Source organism: Poecilia mexicana, unplaced genomic scaffold (assembly GCF_051168715.1).
Source record: "Poecilia mexicana isolate PSO_F unplaced genomic scaffold, ASM5116871v1 scaffold_5, whole genome shotgun sequence".
NCBI classification, from domain to species: domain Eukaryota; kingdom Metazoa; phylum Chordata; class Actinopteri; order Cyprinodontiformes; family Poeciliidae; genus Poecilia; species Poecilia mexicana.
Genome location: NW_028263374.1, coordinates 10,200,755 through 10,222,507, shown reverse-complemented (window position 1 = coordinate 10,222,507; position 21,753 = coordinate 10,200,755). Strand labels below are relative to the sequence as shown.

Below are 21,753 nucleotides of genomic sequence, written 5' to 3'. Positions count from 1 at the left end.
TTTTGTACCCGCTGGTTTGGACAAAGAGCACAGACTACTCAACAATTAGCCTCACACCATAAACCCCAAGGACACATGTGCAAAGTTCACTGTCAGCTACAGACTTGTTTACGCCAGCTTTACATTCTATCTGCGCCTCAGACGTAGCATGTTCTGAAGCTGCCAGCACCTTCAACATGTCTCAAAATGCTTTTTTTTTTTAACTGTTCATTCATGTGCAAAAAGCTCATAGTGAACTGTGTGAGTGTAATGCTCATGTTTGTGGGGAGTCGATTCTTGTCCTGTGGCTTGGCCTTTGTCCAAGTCTGGCACCAACTCTGGATCAAGCCGTTCTCCTAAAAGGGGGAGTGGATGGGAAGGGGGGCGGGGGGGATTATTTTGGCTCCACAGCACGCATGTCAGACATGCATCCTGGCCCAGCCATTTTGTGTCCTCAGATGCTCCAGTCTTTCACAGTGTGCTGGCCTGCTCTTTGGAAACCAAGAGAGTGGAAATCATAAATCAGAAACGGCTGACCCACTAAAAGTATGGGAGTCAGTATTTGTGGCAATGGCGCAAAGACATAAATAACTGACAGAGTAACGAAGCTCCCAGTGAAAACACAATCTACTGACAGGCGGATTTAACTGCATGTTTTTACTGTGGTGTAAAACAACAGTACATGATGCACAAACATCAACTAAAATATGTCGGTTTTCATGTTAAAACTACCCATTAGAAGATTTGTATTTAAAGTACCATACTTATACCATACAAACTAAAGAATTTCAGATATAAACGAACGAGCAAAACAAATAAGACGTTACCGTAAGAAAAATTGCCTTGCTAAAATATTCACTCCTCTCCACATTTTCTCAAATTACAACCACAAACTCCAGTGATGCAAAGTGATGCATAATTTTAAAGTGAATGGAAAATGAGCAGGACGTAAACTAGATTTCCCAGAGAAGATTAGTGAACAAATAACAACACAAAGACCAAACAGAGAAAACTAAATAGAAGCTAAAAGCCATATAAGGTTACAAAAGCAATATCCCAAGTTTTCAACATATTACTGAACTATCCAAGCATTTGAAAAATGAGGAGAGTGCCACAAGTACAAGACCAGGAGGACATACCATATAAGCGTTATTCTTTTTAAAGGAGCAGAAAATAGGTCCATAGCAACTCTGGAGGAGCTGCAAATAATCACAGTTCAGGAGGTAAAATCTAGTCATGTGCACCTTAAATCCAGCCTTAATGGAAAAGTGGCAAGAAGCCACTTTCTAGCTAAGCTCTCCTTTGTGTTAGTCTGCCACATGAAACTCCAAAGTTTCAATTATTGTTTGTGATTTGTAATGTTTTCAAAATCTGAACAAGGACAAGGGCTCTTTTGTTCTGGATAATGCTGTGAAAAAAGTGTTTTTCCAGCTAAGCAGGAAAGTAATAAAACCTGAGATGGACAGGCAGCTTTGTGGTGGTCTGAAGACAATTAGCCACCTCAGTTAGTACAGCTGCATGTCACATGTATCTGCTTTAAAAAAAAAAAAAAAAAAAGATTTCAAGTCTTTCTTCAGGATTCAGTGCTTCAAAGAGCATCCGATTCTGAACGCACCCAAAGGCATCTTTGTTGAGACTTGGAGGGAATGTGATGATTGGCTGGGAAACCTCTTAATGGACTTTTTGCCTTTTCTGTCTGGTGACGTAACATGAATGTATGGTATGCCTATGAAACTCAGGATATCCTGCGTGAGGGACTGCCACCCTGTTCTACTTATATCTGTCATCATGAGATGCCTCAGGCCTCTGGCCAAGACCCACACAGACTCACTTCCCCTGAGTGATCTGCACTTTGTATTGAGTGTTAAATCGCTATCATCTTAGCTCAGTGAGGCATCTCTCTCTCTATGCCTCTTTCTATCTGTCTTTGGCAAAAGGAGCAACTACTGTCCAGCTGAGAATGTTGTAGGCCAACAACCAAGCATTGACAAATCCCCTTCACCATCAGGGACCATCTTAGCACCACTATCTGCAACTCAGCGCTTGACTTGTTGACAAGCAGGTCGCTACTGGTGAAGATGAGCACTTTCTGCTCTCTCGTTATCCAACATTTCACTTCAAACTAAAGCATGTGTTGGTTCTTACTGATCTCACCTCAGTCCGCTGTGCAGCACAAAGCCAGTCTGAAAATGCCTCTGCAGCAATCGGGATACTAGGAAGACAGGAAATCAGAGCATGCAGTGCATTGCAACAGTGCCCAATAACCCTTGAACTTGTCTACACCTTGTCATGTTACGCCTAAACTGCCACATACGTTTCATGTAACCCATCAATAAAAAAGTAGAGTGGAATTGTAAAGGAGACGAGGACACATGGTTCTCAATATATCTATATGGATAAAATCTGAAAAGTGTGCGATGCATGTGCATTCAGATGTCTTTACTCAGAGCCTCAGAGCCTGTTAGAGAATGTTACCAAATGAATGACCTGCTGGAGATAAAATTTTCTTAAGCATTTTCACAAATGCATGTAAAAAAAAAAATTAAAAAAAACAGTTTCAAGCCTGCGCAAAACATCTCTGATGACAGGATGAAGCAAAAGAGGATGACAGTGGGATACAGGAAATAACAAGGTCGAAAAGGAAACACACTGATCGATCTGATGGAAGTGGAGAGAGTCAGCAGTTTTAAGTCCCCTCGGATCAATATTACTCGGTGATGTAAACACGGAGGCTCACTGTGGCTATAAACATGCCCACAATCCGCCACATGTGTGGAACCTCGGGCTGCAGCAGCTGCGTCACAACGTGTGATGCGGAAGATGCAGAACCCTGCTTGGCGAATCCATACAGCAGGCGATGTAAACAGCATGGGTCCTCAAAGGGAGTAAACAGCTAACGCGTGGGGGACATTTTTCCAAGAGAGACACTCACGCGGCTCTCAACACATCCCAGCCACAAGCTTGGCAGGCCGTAGTGCTTTGGAAAACATTACAGGGTAGAATTTCCAGAAGTTTCAGGACGGTAGCGGTAGCTCCCACTCCTGCATTTTCCTGCCTACACAAATATTGTAGTACTGTAGTTGTTTTTTTGTGTGTCACATAGCCTGAAGCACTAAGAGGTCAGGAGGTTTGCGCCAATGGATTTCTTTTTCTTGCCTTCAAAACCACTAAAAATCTATCCAGGCACTTGTGACAAAGGCCTTAAAGATTGTTGAAGTTCCTCTCATACTTTAGCATTAAAGGGATTCTTTTGGGCTAAACCTGGAAGACCAAAGGTTAGTTGCCTTAATTTTCTCATAACGTCACTAAGACAAATTTAGTTATTAGACCTTGGGGGGAGGAGGGAGTATATGAATAGTTACCATATATATAATTATCTAGATTATTAATGCGATGAGAAAGTCGCAGACAGAGAAATCCTCCAGATTCCTCCAGAGGACTTTTCTGTTTCTGCAAAATGGAAACATTACTGCTTGCAACACATTCTACTGTAGTGTTTACAGCTCCCTCTAGTGGATGTATGCATGGAAGATATAAACACACAACTGCTGCTCCCTGCGAAAAAAAACTGCATCATAAAATTTTATGACTTTTTAAACTCATGACTACCTATCAGTAAAAAAAAAAAAAATTCCAGCAAGTACAAATAATTTGTTGTTTCCAAGCAACTGAAGATTAAGAAGCATAACATCAATACATGTTTGGCACAAACAGGGAAGTTTGTTCTTTTACCTGTGGTGCCAAAACAAGAACAAAGTTGCTTCTGGCAAGGACGTTTTGTACTTCACATCAACTCTAGTACAGAACTTTTGGAAGTCCTCGTACGTTCTGTCTTCTCCATTACTCGTACATTATAGTTGTCTGACACCACAAAAGAAAAGGTTCAGCCCAGACACAGTCTCAACAACAAGCTGCAACAATGGTGTGTGATGTCAATTTGTATTTTCACCTGGGAGTGAGAGGTGAATGAATTTCTCTGTTCTTGTGGAGAATGTAGAGGCCTTTACGAAGTATCACCCAAGTTCAGACACGGTCTGCAACAGTCTATTTGCATTTATAGCGTTTCATATTTGTAAAAATGAAATGCATGAAATTGTTGGGCCTAGACACATCTAAAGAACTGAGAACTGTGGATGTTGTGCATTGCTCTAAAACAGTCTGGACTTTTGACAAGATGAATGTGCGGGAATTTTAAACAGCATGTAGTATGATTCATTATCACAAAATAGGGGGATCAGACTTTCAGAAAAATCTAGTTGGTCTAAAAGTGACAGCAATAAAACAATACACTTAGTATCTGTCAATAATGGCTTTCTTTTTGACACTGTTGTTGACACACTGGTGCATATCTAATATTTGTCCCGTTGAAATATGCTCCTCTACCAGGCTGGCCATGGGCTGATGATCTGTAAAATGCCTCAAGTTTTGGATAGAGTTTTTATTATCGAGACTTTCTTTAAAAAATATATATATAAAAAAAAAAAAAAAAAAAAAAAAAAAAAAAAAAACACGAAAAACTGTTGAAAACAGTTTGTCCTTCTCCTTCCACTTCACGTTAAAACCAAATTTTGGTTTTAACGTGATACAATTTGAAGACGTTCAAAGACTGAATACGAGCACCACTGATACGTCACATAAGTCATACTTTTATTTTGAAAGCCTCGCTTTTATTCTGGTAAATTGAAAAGAAACCAGTACAGATAATGAAAATCAAAGGTAACTGAAGGACATTGCTGATAATTATTTTACGCGTCTCTTTAGTATAGCCTTGGTATTGCATTATTATGTATACAGTAATCAATACAAAGACCTAAACCTCTGTTTGAATGCGTGCTGCAGACATTTGGACGTCACACACCGCCGGCGGAAGCCGTTTTCACATGATAGCAATTTTTAAGCGAGGCGCTCGCCAAGCTAGCATAAGTTAGCTAACAGATAATTAAAAAAAAAAGAGCTTCCAAAGCGTCAATAAATGCAATGTTCGGTTATCTGTGGAAAGACGTGTAACAAAAACCTCATCGTAACCTCTAGAGGTTTATGTCACAATATGAAGGCGATTGCACGCAGTTGGTCCCATGGTGTAATGGTTAGCACTCTGGACTTTGAATCCAGCGATCCGAGTTCAAATCTCGGTGGGACCTCGTCTTTTTATCCCCATTCGGAAAGAGAGTGTCCGACCTACAAAGGTGGGTAAAGCAACCCAGTATTGTACTCATTTAATTAGACCACTACTTCAACTTATTGTTTACTGAATAAAGCTAAAAAGTAGCCTTCGGAGTAAGCACACGAGAATATAAAAAGTCAGGTAAAAAGGCAAGTCAAGTACTGAATAATTGATTTAATATTTAGAAATGATGTCATCAGACAAAAATATAATGGGATGCGGAAATTCTGGTATTTTAAAGAATATAATGGAAAAGAAATTACAAATAACAGCTATTCTCATTCAATGCAAATAAATAGCATTGAGGTTGAAGAAACACTTTTTCAAAAAGGTTTATATTTCTTCAACATAAAATTTGTGAAACCAATACTTACTGTATGTACATCTAATGTGAAAACAGGGAAAAAGTACAAATTATCCTGAAATTTTACTCAAGTAAGAGCAGTGATAGATCATAATAATATTCCTCTGGTGAAAACAAAAAGCATGTGAAGTAAAACGATTCCGAAGAGTATTTTCCCCCCAAAAGTTACTCAAGTAAATGTAACTGGGTGAATGCAACCAGCCAACCATTAATGTGAAAGGTTGGACTGTGAAAAATTTCCCATTACGGAGTATAGAGGGGTAAAACATGATAGCGAACAATTGAGAAGTAGTAAAATGGTACACAGGAATGATTAAACACACATCTCTATTTTAATTTAGGATCTTGGTTTAATATTCTGGTCAAATATGACATACATCATCCCTTCATTCTTTTTAACACGTCAAATACCTAAAATATATTACTTTTTAACATACACATCCCATATGAAAATAAGGATCATACTGTCAGTCATATAAAAGTACCAAAGAGATACATGTAGAAAATAAGGAAAAATGATTAAAACAGAACTTTGGCTTTAGGTTGCATTTCTCTCCAAAGCAAGGCATTCCTCAATATGGTTCTTTCACAAATATATATGTATATAAAAGATCAAAAGAGATATCTGTCAAAGTATATTTTACTCTAACTGCAGCTATTTTATCCTATTCATTTTCATCTCACACAAATGTCTTGCCTTATTTTTGGAGTTTTATTGAAGGGGTTTGCTGCTGATTTTCCAAAGTTAGCTAATTCAGATCTAAATGTCTTATATCCGTTTCCTAAAACTGATGGCATGTATTACAGAAGCGACCCTTTTGTCCCATACATTTAGAAATTAATATCACATAAGTTATATCAGATTGTGTTAGAAATAAAATGCATCTTATATCTGATAAGGGTTAAACAGCTGTCAATGCAATTGCAATATTATATTCAATTACATGCTTTTTTTCTGTGTGATAACTGTGTTTAAAGATTAATTATTTCCAGGTAGTCAAAAATGTTTTTAGTGTGAAAGTTTTTATTTTTCTATGATTTTCTACAAAGTCCTTTCTTTAAATCACTTACACTTCTCTGTCTTGCATTACATTCAGGAAACATCTGCATTTATACCACTTTGCCTTTTAAAAGTGAAACTTGCTTTTCTACCACATTGTCCACATTCATGAACCTCTTTCTGTATAGCTTTAAAAGTCTATGTTTAGGTAAATAAATATATGTGGTAAATGGGTTTTCTTTGATATGATTTTTGTATTTAGTTGTACACCATATGCTGTGCCTGAAACACAGTAAAGATATAAAAGAAAAAAAAAAAACACACAAACACGCTAAAAAAAATGAAAAAGAAAAACAACTCATGTTTCACTCTCATTTGGCAATGTAAGGTCAATCTTTGGCTTTTTCAACAACGCCTATATGATTTCCTGCTCTGCAAATTAACTTCAAAACAAGACATCCTGCAAAAAAGAAAAACTCATTCTATAAAATTGGATTGTGATACAAAAACAGTCACACGACATTGCACATAAGTGCTTAACTGCATAAAAGGCAAAGAAAAATATAGCTTCTGACAAAACCCCCCATTTATTTAAAAATGTGTCAAAAGCACCTTGTGATGCTTAAATAGTGCATAATTTCCAATAACTCTGCTCCTCATCTTCGTAGCTGTGGTCCTAGCATGACTTTGTTGATGAAGTTGACGATTGCCACAGCTGGCTGCTCGGGATCCATCTCTGCAAACAGGTGACACACATTCTCTGTTGTTGTCCCAGTCCGTCTCGCCACAAAGCCGAACATCCTGCAAAAGAGAGGGGGCAATAAACCACTCCGCTGTGGATCTATATGGGCAGTTCCACCTCCAACGTGAGACCACCATAGTCGGAAAATATAGGTATGGGCTACCTTGGAAACCCATGCTGTATTTTTTGCAATCCACATAAAGGTGAAATCCTATGGTACTATGTTGATATTCACTTAGCTCCTGAGAGTGACCAATTCTTTCACTATTTTCTTAGAAGCAGCTTGCATGCTTTTTGACTTTAAGCCCTTAGGACATTCGAGGAAATTAGATCAGTTGAATTTAATGGTTGTTGAAGGGGTCATTGGAGGCATTAATTGTCTGAATACACTATGCCCTTTGATGAGGCATTTCAAATTACTTCAAAGTAATAATAAATACATACAATTGTGAGTAAGTTTTGCTGTTATAAATGCAAACACATGCTTTCAAACATTTTCTTTCCCTCGCCTGCCTAACTGATAGAAAACAACATTTATTTTCAGAAGTGATTGAGGCAAAAAGACATGCAAAAATTAGAAACACACTGCGACAGCAAAAAAAAACAAAAAAAAAAAAACACAACACAAGCACTTACTTGCTTGATGTGCTGTCAGAATTAGTCCACCTGAAGCAAGGACACACAGGGACACAGACAAAACATCCAGATACATGAAAAACACACACACAAAAAGGAGTCAGCTTCTAAAAACACTTGTTAGACATTAGAGTTTACGTACATACATGTCATAGTGAAACGACAGAGAAGCCGCTCGAACGTAGAACTTATGCTAAACATTTTTTTAGTAAAATTTAAAAGTACACAGAAGGCATCTTTTACATCAGCAGCAGCAAGGGCACTTTTGTTATGACATTCATTAAAGACAGCAGACGTAAACAACTGCATGTAGAGATCCGGTCCGATACCTTTTTGTGTTTTCACAAAATGCAGTGGCAGTGTGTGTTTGCTTGTTCAAACCTCTGATTTTGTGGGTCCAGACTGCTGAAAGTGACACTGCTGATTGGATAATGCCGCCTAAAGAACACTCTGCACAGACAAAAAAGAAAACATGACAAGTCTCTTTTTGACATTTGCATGAGGATTATGTACGTTTGCTAGGGATGTCTTCATCAGAATTCAAAGAATTTGACTGTAGCATCAATCTCGGAGGCAAAAACGTTTTATTAGGACAGCTTGTCATGACGCGTCTTACATTTGTTCTCTGTTTTTTAATCAAACTGATCTGTGTGTGTGTGTAACCGTGCGAAAAATGTTCACTATGCAAAATGTACCTTCTTTTACTGTCAGTCAGGGTGATCCCTTGTGAAGACACTTTGAAGTGGACTACTGTTGGAACTGGGCGTGGACTTAGAGCCTTCGTACACTTGATCGCCTTGGAAACAGCCTCTGGGCCCGTTAAAGACTCTGTTTCCACCGAATTCAGGTAGAGCACGTTGCATGCTAAATCAGTGTAAAAATGCAAATGATGTACGTGAGGTCAAACATACATCTCAAGCAGTTTTAGGTGTTCAAAGACAACAAAAAAGCTCAAACTGCAACATGCAATGAATAAGTCTATACTTTACCTGCTCCTTGTTTAAGGAGGTCAGCAGCAGTACTAGTATTTGTTGCACTTTGCATCTCCTGAAGCTCCCCAACCAAATCTGAAATATGGTAGACTTTAGCTGCTTTACCCAAAAATAAATTGTTGTGTCATTTATAGCAGATTTGTAAAATATAACTAGATTTGAGCTAAAAAATACTACCTTTGTCTGGGATGCGGAGGGCACATGGCAGAGAGATGGGAGTTATTGAATGTTGGTACACTAGAGCAGATAGGCTTCCTGAGACAAAGGGAGAAGAACAAAAGAAACAAACAGCGTTCACAGCAGTGAAAGATTTGAAGAGACTAAAACAATGAATACAGGCAGCTCAATGGGGCACCAATTAAATAACAACACCTAAAGGCTTATAGGTTTAACTAATCAGCTTTATGTCTCATAAAAAAACGGAATATGTTAAGCATGATACAGTTAGCTCTACAAAATAACTGACCGAAGTAGGACTCATTCTGACAGCCCTTGATCTTCACTCCCCGTGGCCCTGTCTCGATGAGGAAGTGTCTTACCAGCTGTTCCACAGGGTCCCCTGCGAAACAGGAGAAGAGGAGGAAAAAAATAAGACAGACTGTCATGCTGTCAAGGAGTGTGTGTGGTGTTTACCAGCTGGATCAACTTCAGACCTGTCTGATATACTCTATTGTAAGGGACAAGAAGAAATGGACTGACAAAAACAGGTCATGCAGCATGATGTAACCATAAATAAATTACATGTCAAAAAGGATGTGCAGCCCTCTTATCTCTCACTCTCTTGTTAGTTTTAGTCTAGTCATCCGTCCCTCGTCTTCTGCCTATCTGAGTCCAGCCGCCCTACAAAGGCTCAAAAAAGCTGCTTATAATCAGGATGTTGTTCTTTGGGTAGATGATGTTTTCAGCACAGACAGACCCATAGACTTTATGTGTAATTACATAAAGTAAAGAAATACATAAATACCTAATGTGCAAAGAAAGTGTGGAAAGAGTACCTTTGTTTCCAGTGATGTTGGCATTGGGAGGAGGAGTGGCCACCTTAAGAGCGAGGCCATAAGCCCCCTGGAATGAGTTACTGTCTCTGATGAGGAAAGCCCCTGGCTCCTTGTCCTTCAACACAGCTATGGCTGTCGTAGAAAAGACAAATCAGTGACCTGGAAAACTTTTTCCTTACCACGCTATTTACAGGTTCTTTGAAAATAATAAATCAAAACATGGATGGTGCTTTCTCAGATCGTTGTGACCCTTACCTTGGTCTCTGGAGATGCCTGGTTTGTACCAATATTTGGAGCTGTCCTGGACAAACTTAGAATTGACCCTCGTCTCTGCCTCTTCCGCGTAGCTGTGTTGTGCAGATTCCCTTCTTTGATCTCCCGCAGCAGGGGAAAAAGTAACATGGTGCACTGGCGAAGGACACGAGGAAGTGTGGAGTAAAGCAATATGTCCGTTGGGGGACACTGCTGTGGAGGAAAATCGTTTCTTCTCGGGAAGTGGTGGCTGGATGGCCGGGATTGTTACGGCAGTGTACCCAGTGTATGGCACATGAGGAACATTTAGCAATGAGTAATAGTACGAGGCTAAGGGGAAGGTGGGTGTATGGTATCCATCTGGCACAGGTGAAGGGGGCTTAGTGTCTGCTGAGAAGTCTTGGTCTGGGATAAGTCTTCGTCCTGCTTTGTCAATAGCAGAGCTGAAGCGCTGATGAGATTGTTTATCTGTTGAGCCGATGGGAGAGTAAGAGGTAGGAGAGGAAAGACTAGAACTTAGATTATTAGAGGGATTCATGTTCAAGCTTTTACTGCAATCAGATGAAAGATTTATTGGAAGGGCAGTCCCATTGAGTTGGACTTGGACTGGAGGGATGATGACAGTGGCATAGTTTGAAACGTTTGATTTGGTCTTTTCATCTGAACTTTCTTTGACCCCAGCAACTGCAAGCTTATTATCGCTTTTCAGAAACGGCTCTGTTGAGTTTTTTGTAGGATTTGCAGTTACTGTTGAACTCTGGGTTTGTTCGTTTGATAGTGGTGTGACAGGTTTGCTTGTATTTGTGTCAGACTCCAAATGGGTCCCAACCTCTAGGCTTTGATTGGAGCTATCAGCGTTCACACTAATAATAATTAAAAAAAAGCAAAATATGGGACAAATTGAGCATTTATGCATATCTTAAGACGTGGACCAGTGTCAGAAAATATCTAAACAAAAAGGTTTACCAACCTGTCTTCTGTGTGAGTTGGGCTGCTGCTGCCAATAACTGTGTAGTCATGATCAGAGTCGCCTCCAGGGGTGCTTGACTGACAGCGAACATCAGATTTACTCTCTGAGTCTTGGGGTATATCTTCTTCTGCAACAGTCTTGGCTTTTTCCACTTTGACAGGAGAGATTTTAAAGTTGTGAAACAAAGGAAATGTAGAAAACACTACTAGAACCAACAACACAGGCTAAATTCAATAGCAAGATATTAAACTCCTAACAATTAAATATTCACCTTTGTGCTGCTCAGTGTGTGACTGCTCTCTGGATCCCAGAGGGATGTCAGGCAACCTTCCCCTTCCTGGAGACGGGCTATTTGCTGGCATAGGTGATGCTGATCCAGAGTGATATCCTGAGGCATAACCCCGGCTTTCACGGCTTTCAGATGGAGAAGACTGATAGGGAGCACAGGGGCATGAGTGTCGGGGCTGTAGAGGCGTATGGTACCCACTGCTGGCTCCATCCCTTACATCCATCAAAGACTGAGGAATGGGGTAGTTTTGATCCTGTGCAATAGCAAATCTAGGCTGCTCTAGGTTTGAGATCTGCTCCAAAGTAGGGTGGTAGAGATGAAATGCTGGCAGCTGTGACTTGCATTGCCAGAGTTCTGCTTTGCCTGTCAGCTCCCATGACTTTTCTGTTTCCCAAAGTAGAGGTGCCTCTCTCGACCGCTGTACCCCAGCTCCTTTTGGCCAGTGTGTGTTTTCAGCTTGGTCTGAGTGCAGTTGTTGGAACATGTTAGCTGAGGATGACGGATGTTCTCGCCTGCTGGAGCAGTCCTGACAGTGGCAGTAGGAGGAAGATTTGGGCGAACTGACGAAAACCTCTCTGTAAGGGCTTCCAGGCTGCGGTTGGAGGGAGGGGTGAGACCCTGATCCGTGGTCGGGATAGTGTAAGAGGTGACATTCCTCTCCGAGGTAGCATCTGTTTGAAGCAGGCAAAGTGTGACTGTGAGTGAGGGCATGTTCTGGGGTTGGGTAAGGGTAGCAAGACCTGTTGAGGCAGGGCAGGGATGGAGGATGGATTGGACGCTCCCATGTTAACTCAGCTACAGGGTGAGCGCTATGGCGATGGCAGAGCTCCATAATGGCTGAATGGGGAGGAGGAGACATAGATTTGGAGGGTAGGGCTGGCAGTGTTTGGCTTTTTGGATGCTTCTTAATGCTGTTGCAATGTCCAACAAATCGACCACCGGGAAGACAGAGATCTCTGTCCTTCTCCCATCCTGCGTCGCTACATCTTGCAGCTGCTTGACCACAGCAGGAGTGCTCTTGTCTCATAACCCCCGGACTTGAAGGATCTCCATCATCCAAAATTGCTGTTTCTCTATCCCTCTCTCTCTGTCTCCTCTTCTCCTTTGCCTTATCTTCCACATCTTCTTTCCTCAGTGGGCAGTCAGGGTCTTCTCTCTCAGAACAGTCAATCGACAGAGATGTTTCACTCAGTCGATCTGAAGAGACTGCGGAGGCTCTGGGACTACAATTGAATGCGAATGGTTGCGGTCTGGAGGCAGACTGGGTCTGGGGTTTCACAGTTGGGCTGCTAGTAAGGCATCCATTTGGCGAAGCAGCTGAGGAAGTTGCACCTGGTCCGCGTCGCTTCCTCACTTGTGCATACAAGCTGCCATCTAGAGGGCCTCTTGTGTGAGCGATATCTGATGGAATGGTGAAGACAAACAAAACCTATGTTACCTCTGATTTTAACATCAAGTTTTGAGTCTGTTCCAGTTTGAATGTTTCTCACTTTCTGTGCTGTCTTCATGGTGAAGATTTAAGTTTTCATAGGAATCCCATCTGACCACTGGGTCTGAGGTTTTGTAGTCTACTTTAACAGAAGAGTCGTTCTTGCGGTATTCTCGACCTTTTAAAGCATATTTATTGAAACAAGGTGAAACACAAACCACAATTTAATATACAAATATGTGCAGTGAGACAGAAAGATGAAAATACCTTTGAGTTTTTCTGGACTGTTTGCGAAGATGAACTCCACTGTAGCGTCTGGAGGGAATCTGTCATCTGCAGAAAGATGGGAACAAAGACGGAGACTAAAATATCCAGAGCATAACCACAGAGAGTGAGAAAAAAATGTCGACCGGAGGGTGAGATCTGTGAAGCAGAAAAACCAAACTTAATAAATAAATTAATGCTGCTTTTACTCTTTTTAGAATAGAAAACAGGAAGAGCAGAAAGAATGTGAATGGTTTTAATAAATAGAGCAGAACACATCAGAGACGGCTGTCATCTGAAACAAAGCTTTCCTTTTGAAATTGAAGTCTCACTGTGGGCAATATTGTTCTACAAATCATACTATATACATGTGTCAGCATTTTGCACTGAGGGACTACTGTGACACTGCAACTAAGAGGATCCATGTGTAACCATCTCTTGTCATCTAAGCCGACGTCACTGTTTGTTATTTGCTTTAGGGCACACTCTGACACTACAATGGTCAGAGGAGAAAGTGGCTCTCGATTCATGTCGTCAAGTCAGCAACACAAATGCACAACAGGACTGCTAGCTGTTCATTCGTAACATGTATCAAAACATTTTAGTATTGCAGAGACGCTGAATATTCTTAGCACGCTCTGGGGATGCACGCCTTGTACCTGTGCAGGCCAGGTCTAGTTCCGTCTTTCCAAACCACAGCTGTGCTCCGTGAACTGTGCAGGTGTGGAACTGGACTCTGAACACGACCTCCCTCTCAGCCGCTCGGCTCCGTCGGTGGTAGCACTTCACCTAACGAGGCAGGGGAGCAGACATTGAGGATCGTTTCAGGCGGAACATCTCAAATTTAAACTATGTGAGTATAAGTTAGGTATTCTTATCGTTTACGGCGGCTCAGGGCCTGCTGCTGTAATGTGAGACATGCTGCAGGATTCTAGATGTGTACTGTGTTCAGGTCACATCTAGCACTGCGTGTCTACCACCCACTGTGCATGGATGGGGTGTGTTCAGGGATGTGCATTGTTATTTGCGGTATTACTGATCACCACACATAGTGTTGAGAAGGAAGGCCAAAAAGTAACATCTTGGTCTCATCCGACCAGATCAACTTCTTAGACGAACTCTGTTTAGTAATCCAATTACTTTTCTTAGATCAAACATAATTTTATTTAGAGCTCAGAGAGTAAATGGTGGTCGAATATAAATGTAATACAAAACACGTTTTCACATTTTTAGTTGTTGAAGCGTTTGAAAACAATCTATAACTTTCTTTCCACTTCACTAACATGCACTAATTTGTGTTGTTCTGCCTCATAAAATCCCAAATGGGACAAACTGAAGCTTGCCTCTGTAACATTACAAAATATGGAAAAGCTCACGAGGTACTCCTGCTTTTTGTAAAGGATCGTACCTACACGTGATTACAAATGGGATTTAAATCAAACTAAAGTTTTGGGATCAGTAAAAAAAATGACAAAACTTACCATAATGTCACCCTTTAATAGTAGAGCTGGCTCCATGGTCACACACAGTTTTCTTGCTCTAGAGCTCTGAGGATCACTGTGAGCATGTGAAAAGAACAAAAAAAAGGTACATTTGGTTAAAACATACATAAAACAACATGTTTCAGTGGGATAAAACACAGGTAACCACTACTTTCTTTAATGTAAGCACCGACCAGGCTACACTTAAACACAGACGGTAACATGCAGAGTGAGCACCTGTCGAGGGGACTGAGGGACGGAAAACATATTCACCCATAGGAGGTGAGAGGTCACTGAGATATTGCAAAAATACTTACTAGACACCGGAGGTGTAAGCCAGCTGTAAGGACTGGTAGATTTTCAGAAAAGGATAAAAACCTGCAAGAAAAGTTGTGGGGGAAAAAAAAAATTGCTGGGGAAGGCTTCACTTTGTTTTACATTTAATACTTAAAAACACAGTTTATTTATTGTTCCATCCTTATAATCACTACAAAACCGCGGCAGAGCAGAAGCTGACCTCCTCCTGACTGGAAGTTTGGTAATGAGGGAACAAGGATCTGATGAAGGAACAGAGGACTGCTGTTCATTTTGATGGAACCCGACAGCAAGCTGCTGAAATAGTAGATGTACCTGTTAAAGAGAGGAAACGACGTGAGGCGAGAGCGAGAATGTGATTAGGAAGGCGACGTAATCTGCGGCGAACGGTGAATGTCAGACCTGCTCTGAGAGGGCTGCAGGGAGGAAGAGACTTTGTCTTCGCAGAACTTCCTCATGGCCAACGTTGTGAGAGCCTGGTCTGCTCTGAGGGCACAAGAAAAACAGCTGGTTTAAATAGAGGGAAACATGCAAAAAAAAAAAAAAACAGTGTCGGTAAGGTGTGACGATTAAAGTTATTGAGGTTTGTAAAAAGAGAAAATCAAAAGAGATTGGAGATTGAAGGTGAGCATCTACATTATGCTCTCCATGCTAACTGTCCAAATCTCAAGACCAGTAACGATGACAAAGACGGTTTAAAAAGTGAAACTCTTTAGTTAATTTATCTTTTACTTTTAAAATCCTGTTTCAGAGTAAACTGTGTCTTACATACACTGTGTTTATATCACCTCTGATCCTAATATTAATATTTATGACCACTATGGAGAGAAATCTAGAGAAATATTTTAAATGCTGCTCTTATGTCTTCTTACCGTATTGGCAAATCTAAACTGGATAAAAGCAGTGCTAGCAGGTCAAAGCTTTACAAAAACTGGAGATTGCTTTAATTATGTGTCTCAGTAGCTTATAATATTGCACATTACCCAGCTGAGATCTTGCTGTAGTGCATGTAAGCCGCCACTATCACCCCTGTCTTTCCTTTGTTTCCCTGTGAGAGCAAAGACAAAAGAGAGCAGCAAATTAGATCATTCACTCTCTCACATCTTTCACACAACACATTAGCCAAAGGGTCTTTGAGCTGCACCAACTTTGCAATGGAGAACCACAACGTTGTGAGGGTCAGAGGTCAGCCACGTCTCCATGGCCTTGCAAATGGCACAAATCCTGTCCAGCGGAGGGGCGTGCAGATCAGGCCAAGCATAGTCCTGCACCTGGGCATCAGAGGAGTATTGGTGTTCAGAATTATTATATATATTTTTACTGATGCAAAACCAAGTATGGCCAGCTCATAGGGTAACATAAATCAAATAAAAAGTATGACACAAGATGTTGTTATCCCTCAAAGTAATCTCAGTGTGTTCAGGGTGTTAGTGTCCCATGCATTTGCCATCGGCCTCTTTTCTACTTTTCTGATTAGTGTCCTCTGCCTTGAAACAATTCATTCATGAATTTCCTTCAACCGCACAAATGTCCACTGCTCTGTTTTCACATCAGATCCTAATGAAATACATTTCTTGTGTCTTCACAAAACAGAATGCGATCAAGTTCAGAGGGTATGTAAACTTCTGCAAGAACCTTTATTGCTTAAATAGCACCTAGCACCAAATTCAGGAGGAAACACTCTTACCTTGGGGTTAAGTCTGGTGATGTCATGTCTCTTTTCTGATAAATTCAGAAGCTGGATGAAGCCAGAAGCATGTACAAATATCAGTAACTGGTCAGGGGTTAGCTCTTTCCTTATTTCTGTCAGTAGATTAAACTAACCAGAAACTTGTCCTGGTGCTTAGATTTGAGCATGGATGCCACCTCCTGCAGGTTTTGCCGGTACCTCTGCTCCTCCAGGACTGGTACGAAGAAGACAGAGATGATTCTCTCTGTGATGTAAGTGAGGTCGAAGTCGTAGTGCCCCTCCATCACATGTTCCATCACCTGTTCAACGCTTTTCCTCCTGGAAAAGATTGAGAATCCACTCTTTGAGGGCGTCAGAAACAGACAACGGCACCAAATCGATGACATTTAAGTTCTAACATTGTTCAAACCAGACATTTTTCTAAACTCGAGGAAAAGACTAGGCTGAACCTGGAAAGGGAAAGCAACGCTGAGAGAGCAGCAAGAACCGCCAACGAGTGCAGCTTGTGTTCCTCAAGCGACAAAAAAAATCTCCTGCGTTCTCTACTTGTCCGGGCTAAAGAGTCCACAAATCCAAATAAGTGGAATTGCACTGGATAATGTCAAAGTAGAAAAAAGTATGAATATGTTTTAATCAAAGCTGTGTGTACCGTTTTTGAGGGCCTCTGCACATCTGCTTTCATAAATATAAAAATACCCAGACTGGTCCCTCTGCATGTCGAGGGGCTTTTAAGTTTTTTTGCTACCTTGGTAAGGAGCCCTTCTTCTTCTGTGACACTGACTTTGTGGAGCTGTGCTGAGAAAGAAGACAGAAAAGAGCGGTACACTCTCTGCAATGAAACACGACGAAGCACAATGAAATATTCAAATTTGCACAAACATACCAGATCTGGCACGGGGATGCAGGCGGTGGGGACCTGAGAGGAAAGGAAGCATATGGTTAGATTCTGCAGGAGTAAACAAATGCACCCATTCCCGCAGACTGGGAATAAATTAGCTCGTTATCTCGTCATTTGTTTGATTTAACGCGCCTGGCTCCACTCCAGCAGCGAGTAAGGAATGGAGAACAACTGTGGAACGAGAAGGAAGGACATAATGCTGATGAGGAGGGTAGTAAAATGTATTCCTCTGCTGTCATCTCCAGCAGATGGCCGGAAGAAGTTTTGGCATAAATATTGAAATCTCACGACAAAAAAAAAAAAAAAAAGAAGAAAAAAAAAAAGAGAAAAATTGTGAGAAACCGTCAATTAAGAAATAAACTTATCAATACATAAAGATGTTGATCCACTCCGAGAAGCAGCTGAAAACATTTTCAGAGACTTCAGTTACCCTTTTCTCTTAACTTTGTACGGTTTGGCATAAAGAATGAATGGATAGAGATTGGAAAACACATCAAAAGTTTAATATAAATGTTTATATCTTTTTATTTATCCTATGAAAAGATGGTGTAGGGATTCACTGCTGCGGAAAGTCTGCACATGTGTTGTGCAGTCCTTCTACGCTTCTGATGACTCAACAATAACTAGAACATAAGGCAAAACACACAATCAGAAACACACACGGAGACTTTGAGGCCCTTTGAAAAGGACACAATAACGCCACCAAAAAATCTCCACATTGCTGCCTCTTTTATTCTGAACTGGTCATACTGAGATCTCGACTAACTGGTGTAAACCCATACGCCACTGCTAAAGTATTTAAAATATAAAATTTGTTTCACAGCCACCTTGAGTATTTGAGAAGCTACAACAGGTTCAGTGCATTCGGTTTACAGAGAACGGACCAAGAACAGAAAACAGAAAATGAGCTGCAGTTGTGTGGGTAAAAATGCCTTGTTGATATCAGAAGTCAGAGAAGTCCGGGCAGAAAAGGAGGGCAAAATACAACCAAAGTGTGTCGGATACAGAATGAGGCTACAATAAAAAAAAAAAACATAAAAAATGAGACCAGAGCTGCAGTATTTCAGATGGCACGGCAGAATTTGGTGTAAACAACGATGTGGGCACCTGGATCCATCCTGTCCTGTGTCAATGGTTCAGGCTACTTGTGTGAGTAGTGTAGGCGGTATTGTCTTGCAGCGCCCCAGAAAGTTAAAATTCTAGCAATACCAAGTGCATAAAGGCAAAGAAACTACCATCATCCATCTGTTAAAATTTGGACAAGTGGCATAAATATTGAAAACAAGGCAGGAATTTCTTCACGCTGCCACTAGAACTGTACACAAGCAACGAGGGGTGGTGTGAGGACGGAGGAGGACTCTGTGGTATTTCATCCAGTAAATTTCAGAAATATTTATAACAGTTGTTATACTTGTTTATGTACTGATTGTTGTACAACATAAACCAAAAACTTCCAACTTTAATACCTTCATGTCTCTAGGCACAGATGTGGGCAGATCATCCACATGAACCCAAATGAATAAACACTGTGATCAAGCCATGGGGGATAATTCGACAGGTTTAATAATGGTAATTAACAGAATAAATTGAGTCCAGGAAGGAACAGCAGGGAGACAGACAAAACAAACAAATGTACCCATGTAAAAATCCAAACGTAAACACACAGATACACATGTAGTAAAAAAAAAAAAAAGTGAACCTTAGAGGAGACCACGGAGAAGCAAAATTCAGGCAGAAGAGCAGGACACCAATGTCAACAGGAAGCAATTTGCAACAGGATGTCAGAGTTAGTCGGCAGAGGTCCACAAACACACAGAACCGTGCAGGGCAATGCATGTGTGCTCGGTAGCTCCGCCAGCCGCAGGGTCTTCATTAATGCATGCAGGAGTCGACGGGAGTGGGGCCATCTGGTTCAGTTTGTCTTGTTCATAAGTTAGCATTTACTAAGGTGCCAGTGACAGCACTCCATCCCTCCCTCCGACAGGAGCAGGGATGGACTGGCTGGTGGGGTCCTGTGGTTCAAGTTTTCTTATTCTTCCAGAAAAGAAACTTTTCATTCCCTCAGTAGAAACTGTAACAATGCAGATTTTCTGAGTTATCCCAAACTGAGATTTTTTTTTTCTCCAAAAGTTTAGTCTACTGGACAAGTATGTAAAAGAAAACATTTCATTTATTTTAAGAAACCTTCTCATCTCTGTATAATAAATCTATCAAGTGATTCATCAGAAGTCGGATCTGAACTGACGTGAGTCTGAACGAGCCTAAAAACGAAACGTGACTGCTCGTTCCCAGTGATGACGAGGCAAACTACTGATATATTTCACCATATTCTGTACATTCATTAATCTCTTTAAGTTTTACAACCTTGACCTAATTTCTTCCAAATTTGGAAATTTCTAAAATTCTGACTTTTGAGTACCAACATCCAAAAGTATTAATTTTTTTTCATCTAAATGTAAGTCTTCTTAAGCATAGGGAGGTTGTTTTTTTTTCTTTAAATTTCATAACTTTAACTGCAGCTATAATAAAAAACAAAAACATATTGTATTTTGTGGTCATTTTTAGCCCCATCTGCCTCACAGTGAGAAGGTTCTGTGGATTCAATACTCTTTCAGTGTCCCACTTTCCAAAAACAGGCAAAACTGTTATAAGGTGTGTGTGTGAATATTATTTATCTTGCAGATTGTCGAGCTGTCCAGGTTGTACTCTGCCTCTTATCTGTTGACCGATGACGATGACGCAAAGCAACCTTACAAGAATTAATTACAAAATGAATGGTTGAAAGGAAACAAATATTGAGTGTCACCCAAATAAGTCTTGCATAGTAACACAGGCTGTCCTTTTCCTTTCAGATCTGTTTTGTCAGCCTAATGTCAATAAATAAACCCATTTATTGAGGTTTCAAAACCAAACCCACAATGTTGCGTCAAACCCATGATGCATACATTTTTTTCAGGTATGGATTGGTCCATTTTCCTCACAGGCAAGGGCGTAGGAACGAGTCTGTCATTGGGGGGGACGCATATCGGAAACCTGACAGATCAGTAAATATCTTAAGCAGAAATGTCAAACTATTTATGCCATCAACATATCAGTAACGCGTTACTCTAATCTGACCCTTGTTTCAGTAACAAGTATTCTAACATGTTACTATTTACAATCCAATAATCAGATTAAAGTTATGCAGTATAATGACCGTCATTCCAGGATGAACACTCACTTTAGCATTTGCCTCACAACTAGCAAGCTAAATACTCTGGTAGCACAGACAGGCTAACAGATTTGATATAAATTGACTGGTAATTGAACTGGTTCTAGCTCTTTCTAAAACCAAAGTAGAAAACAGCTCATAAAATAGGACTCAGCAGTTTTAAACTCAATACAGCAGTTTGACCAACAAAAATAAAATCTAAACAAGTTTTGTTCTTCTTGAACATCTCTCTACATCAGTGCAACAGTTTGATCTACAAAATAAATAAAAATTATACTTTTCACGTCTAACAGACACCTTAGCTCCTCACTGTTAACTCAGTCTCACTTTCCATCCCTGCATTCAGTAACTTACCAAAGATCCATTAAAAACACTGAGGCAAAAAGCCTAAATGTTTATTTCCCTGTCATATTCACCCGCAAACATTTAACTAAAATATCTACAGATATGTGTTTCTGTCTCTGCCTCCCTCTGACTCTCTGCAGCCTGATGTTCCTGCATGGATTCATGGATTTATAACAGACACTACAGTAATGTACAGTGTCAGAATGTGAACTAAATATAAAAAGTATGTTTTTATCATACAGAATGAGAATTTACACAACTTAATTTTCAGATGTATACATTATTATTCATCTCAACTCTATTTACTGTGTAGCACAAATTTTCATTAATTTATTTTTAAATCTCTCCTCAAGCACTTTTTTATTGTCTCCTAACCATTAACCTATGGTGTGGAAATAATGAAAAAAATATTGAAACTTTGAAAGAAATCAACCTGACATCAGTCTCCTCCTGTTCTCCTTTCTGGTTTTATTGAAATTAATATAAGTTTTATATCTTCACACTCTGAAACTCCAACTGGCTCTCCTATGTCTTCCCTGACCTGCTCCTCTCATAATAAAACAGTTTATTTAAAAATTAAAAACAGTTAATACATATTTCAATAAACTAAATGAAGACCTCACCAGAGCTTCTTCACCTTTCAACATCATTGGGGCATGCCATTAGCAATGCATAAGGAGAGCAGTGACTGACCTGCGAAGCAGGTCAGTCACTGCCTCCATGCATTGCATGGCAGG

At 40.4% G+C, this 21,753-nt stretch overlaps 1 protein-coding gene and 1 non-coding gene across 3 annotated transcripts in view; one reads left to right on the top strand and one right to left on the bottom strand.

Annotated features, from left to right (window-relative positions):
* The first annotated feature begins 5,048 nt into the window (after positions 1-5,048).
* Positions 5,049-5,120, top strand: trnaq-uug (transfer RNA glutamine (anticodon UUG)). Its single transcript has one exon. It is a non-coding gene; the product is annotated as a tRNA-Gln (tRNA).
* A 717-nt stretch (positions 5,121-5,837) lies between these two features.
* LOC106914388 (tensin-2) overlaps positions 5,838-21,753 on the bottom strand; it is a 36,268-nt gene continuing 20,352 nt past the window's right edge. The window contains exons 4-27 of one of the 2 annotated variants that reach the window (XM_014981134.2): positions 17,446-17,478; positions 17,308-17,357; positions 16,697-16,880; positions 16,560-16,610; positions 16,021-16,143; positions 15,856-15,920; positions 15,275-15,358; positions 15,075-15,187; positions 14,875-14,935; positions 14,558-14,633; positions 13,736-13,865; positions 13,080-13,145; positions 12,874-12,990; positions 11,366-12,784; positions 11,095-11,245; positions 10,128-10,987; positions 9,873-10,004; positions 9,344-9,436; positions 9,055-9,132; positions 8,875-8,952; positions 8,581-8,749; positions 8,267-8,335; positions 7,886-7,915; positions 5,838-7,308 (exon numbers count right to left, since the gene is read on the bottom strand). In XM_014981134.2, coding sequence (XP_014836620.2) covers positions 7,164-7,308; positions 7,886-7,915; positions 8,267-8,335; positions 8,581-8,749; positions 8,875-8,952; positions 9,055-9,132; positions 9,344-9,436; positions 9,873-10,004; positions 10,128-10,987; positions 11,095-11,245; positions 11,366-12,784; positions 12,874-12,990; positions 13,080-13,145; positions 13,736-13,865; positions 14,558-14,633; positions 14,875-14,935; positions 15,075-15,187; positions 15,275-15,358; positions 15,856-15,920; positions 16,021-16,143; positions 16,560-16,610; positions 16,697-16,880; positions 17,308-17,357; positions 17,446-17,478 — 4,377 coding nt within the window. In that variant the 3' untranslated portion in view covers positions 5,838-7,163. The remainder of the gene's footprint in view (positions 7,309-7,885; positions 7,916-8,266; positions 8,336-8,580; positions 8,750-8,874; positions 8,953-9,054; positions 9,133-9,343; positions 9,437-9,872; positions 10,005-10,127; positions 10,988-11,094; positions 11,246-11,365; positions 12,785-12,873; positions 12,991-13,079; positions 13,146-13,735; positions 13,866-14,557; positions 14,634-14,874; positions 14,936-15,074; positions 15,188-15,274; positions 15,359-15,855; positions 15,921-16,020; positions 16,144-16,559; positions 16,611-16,696; positions 16,881-17,307; positions 17,358-17,445; positions 17,479-21,753) is intronic. The other variant, XM_014981135.2, reaches the window with a different exon arrangement.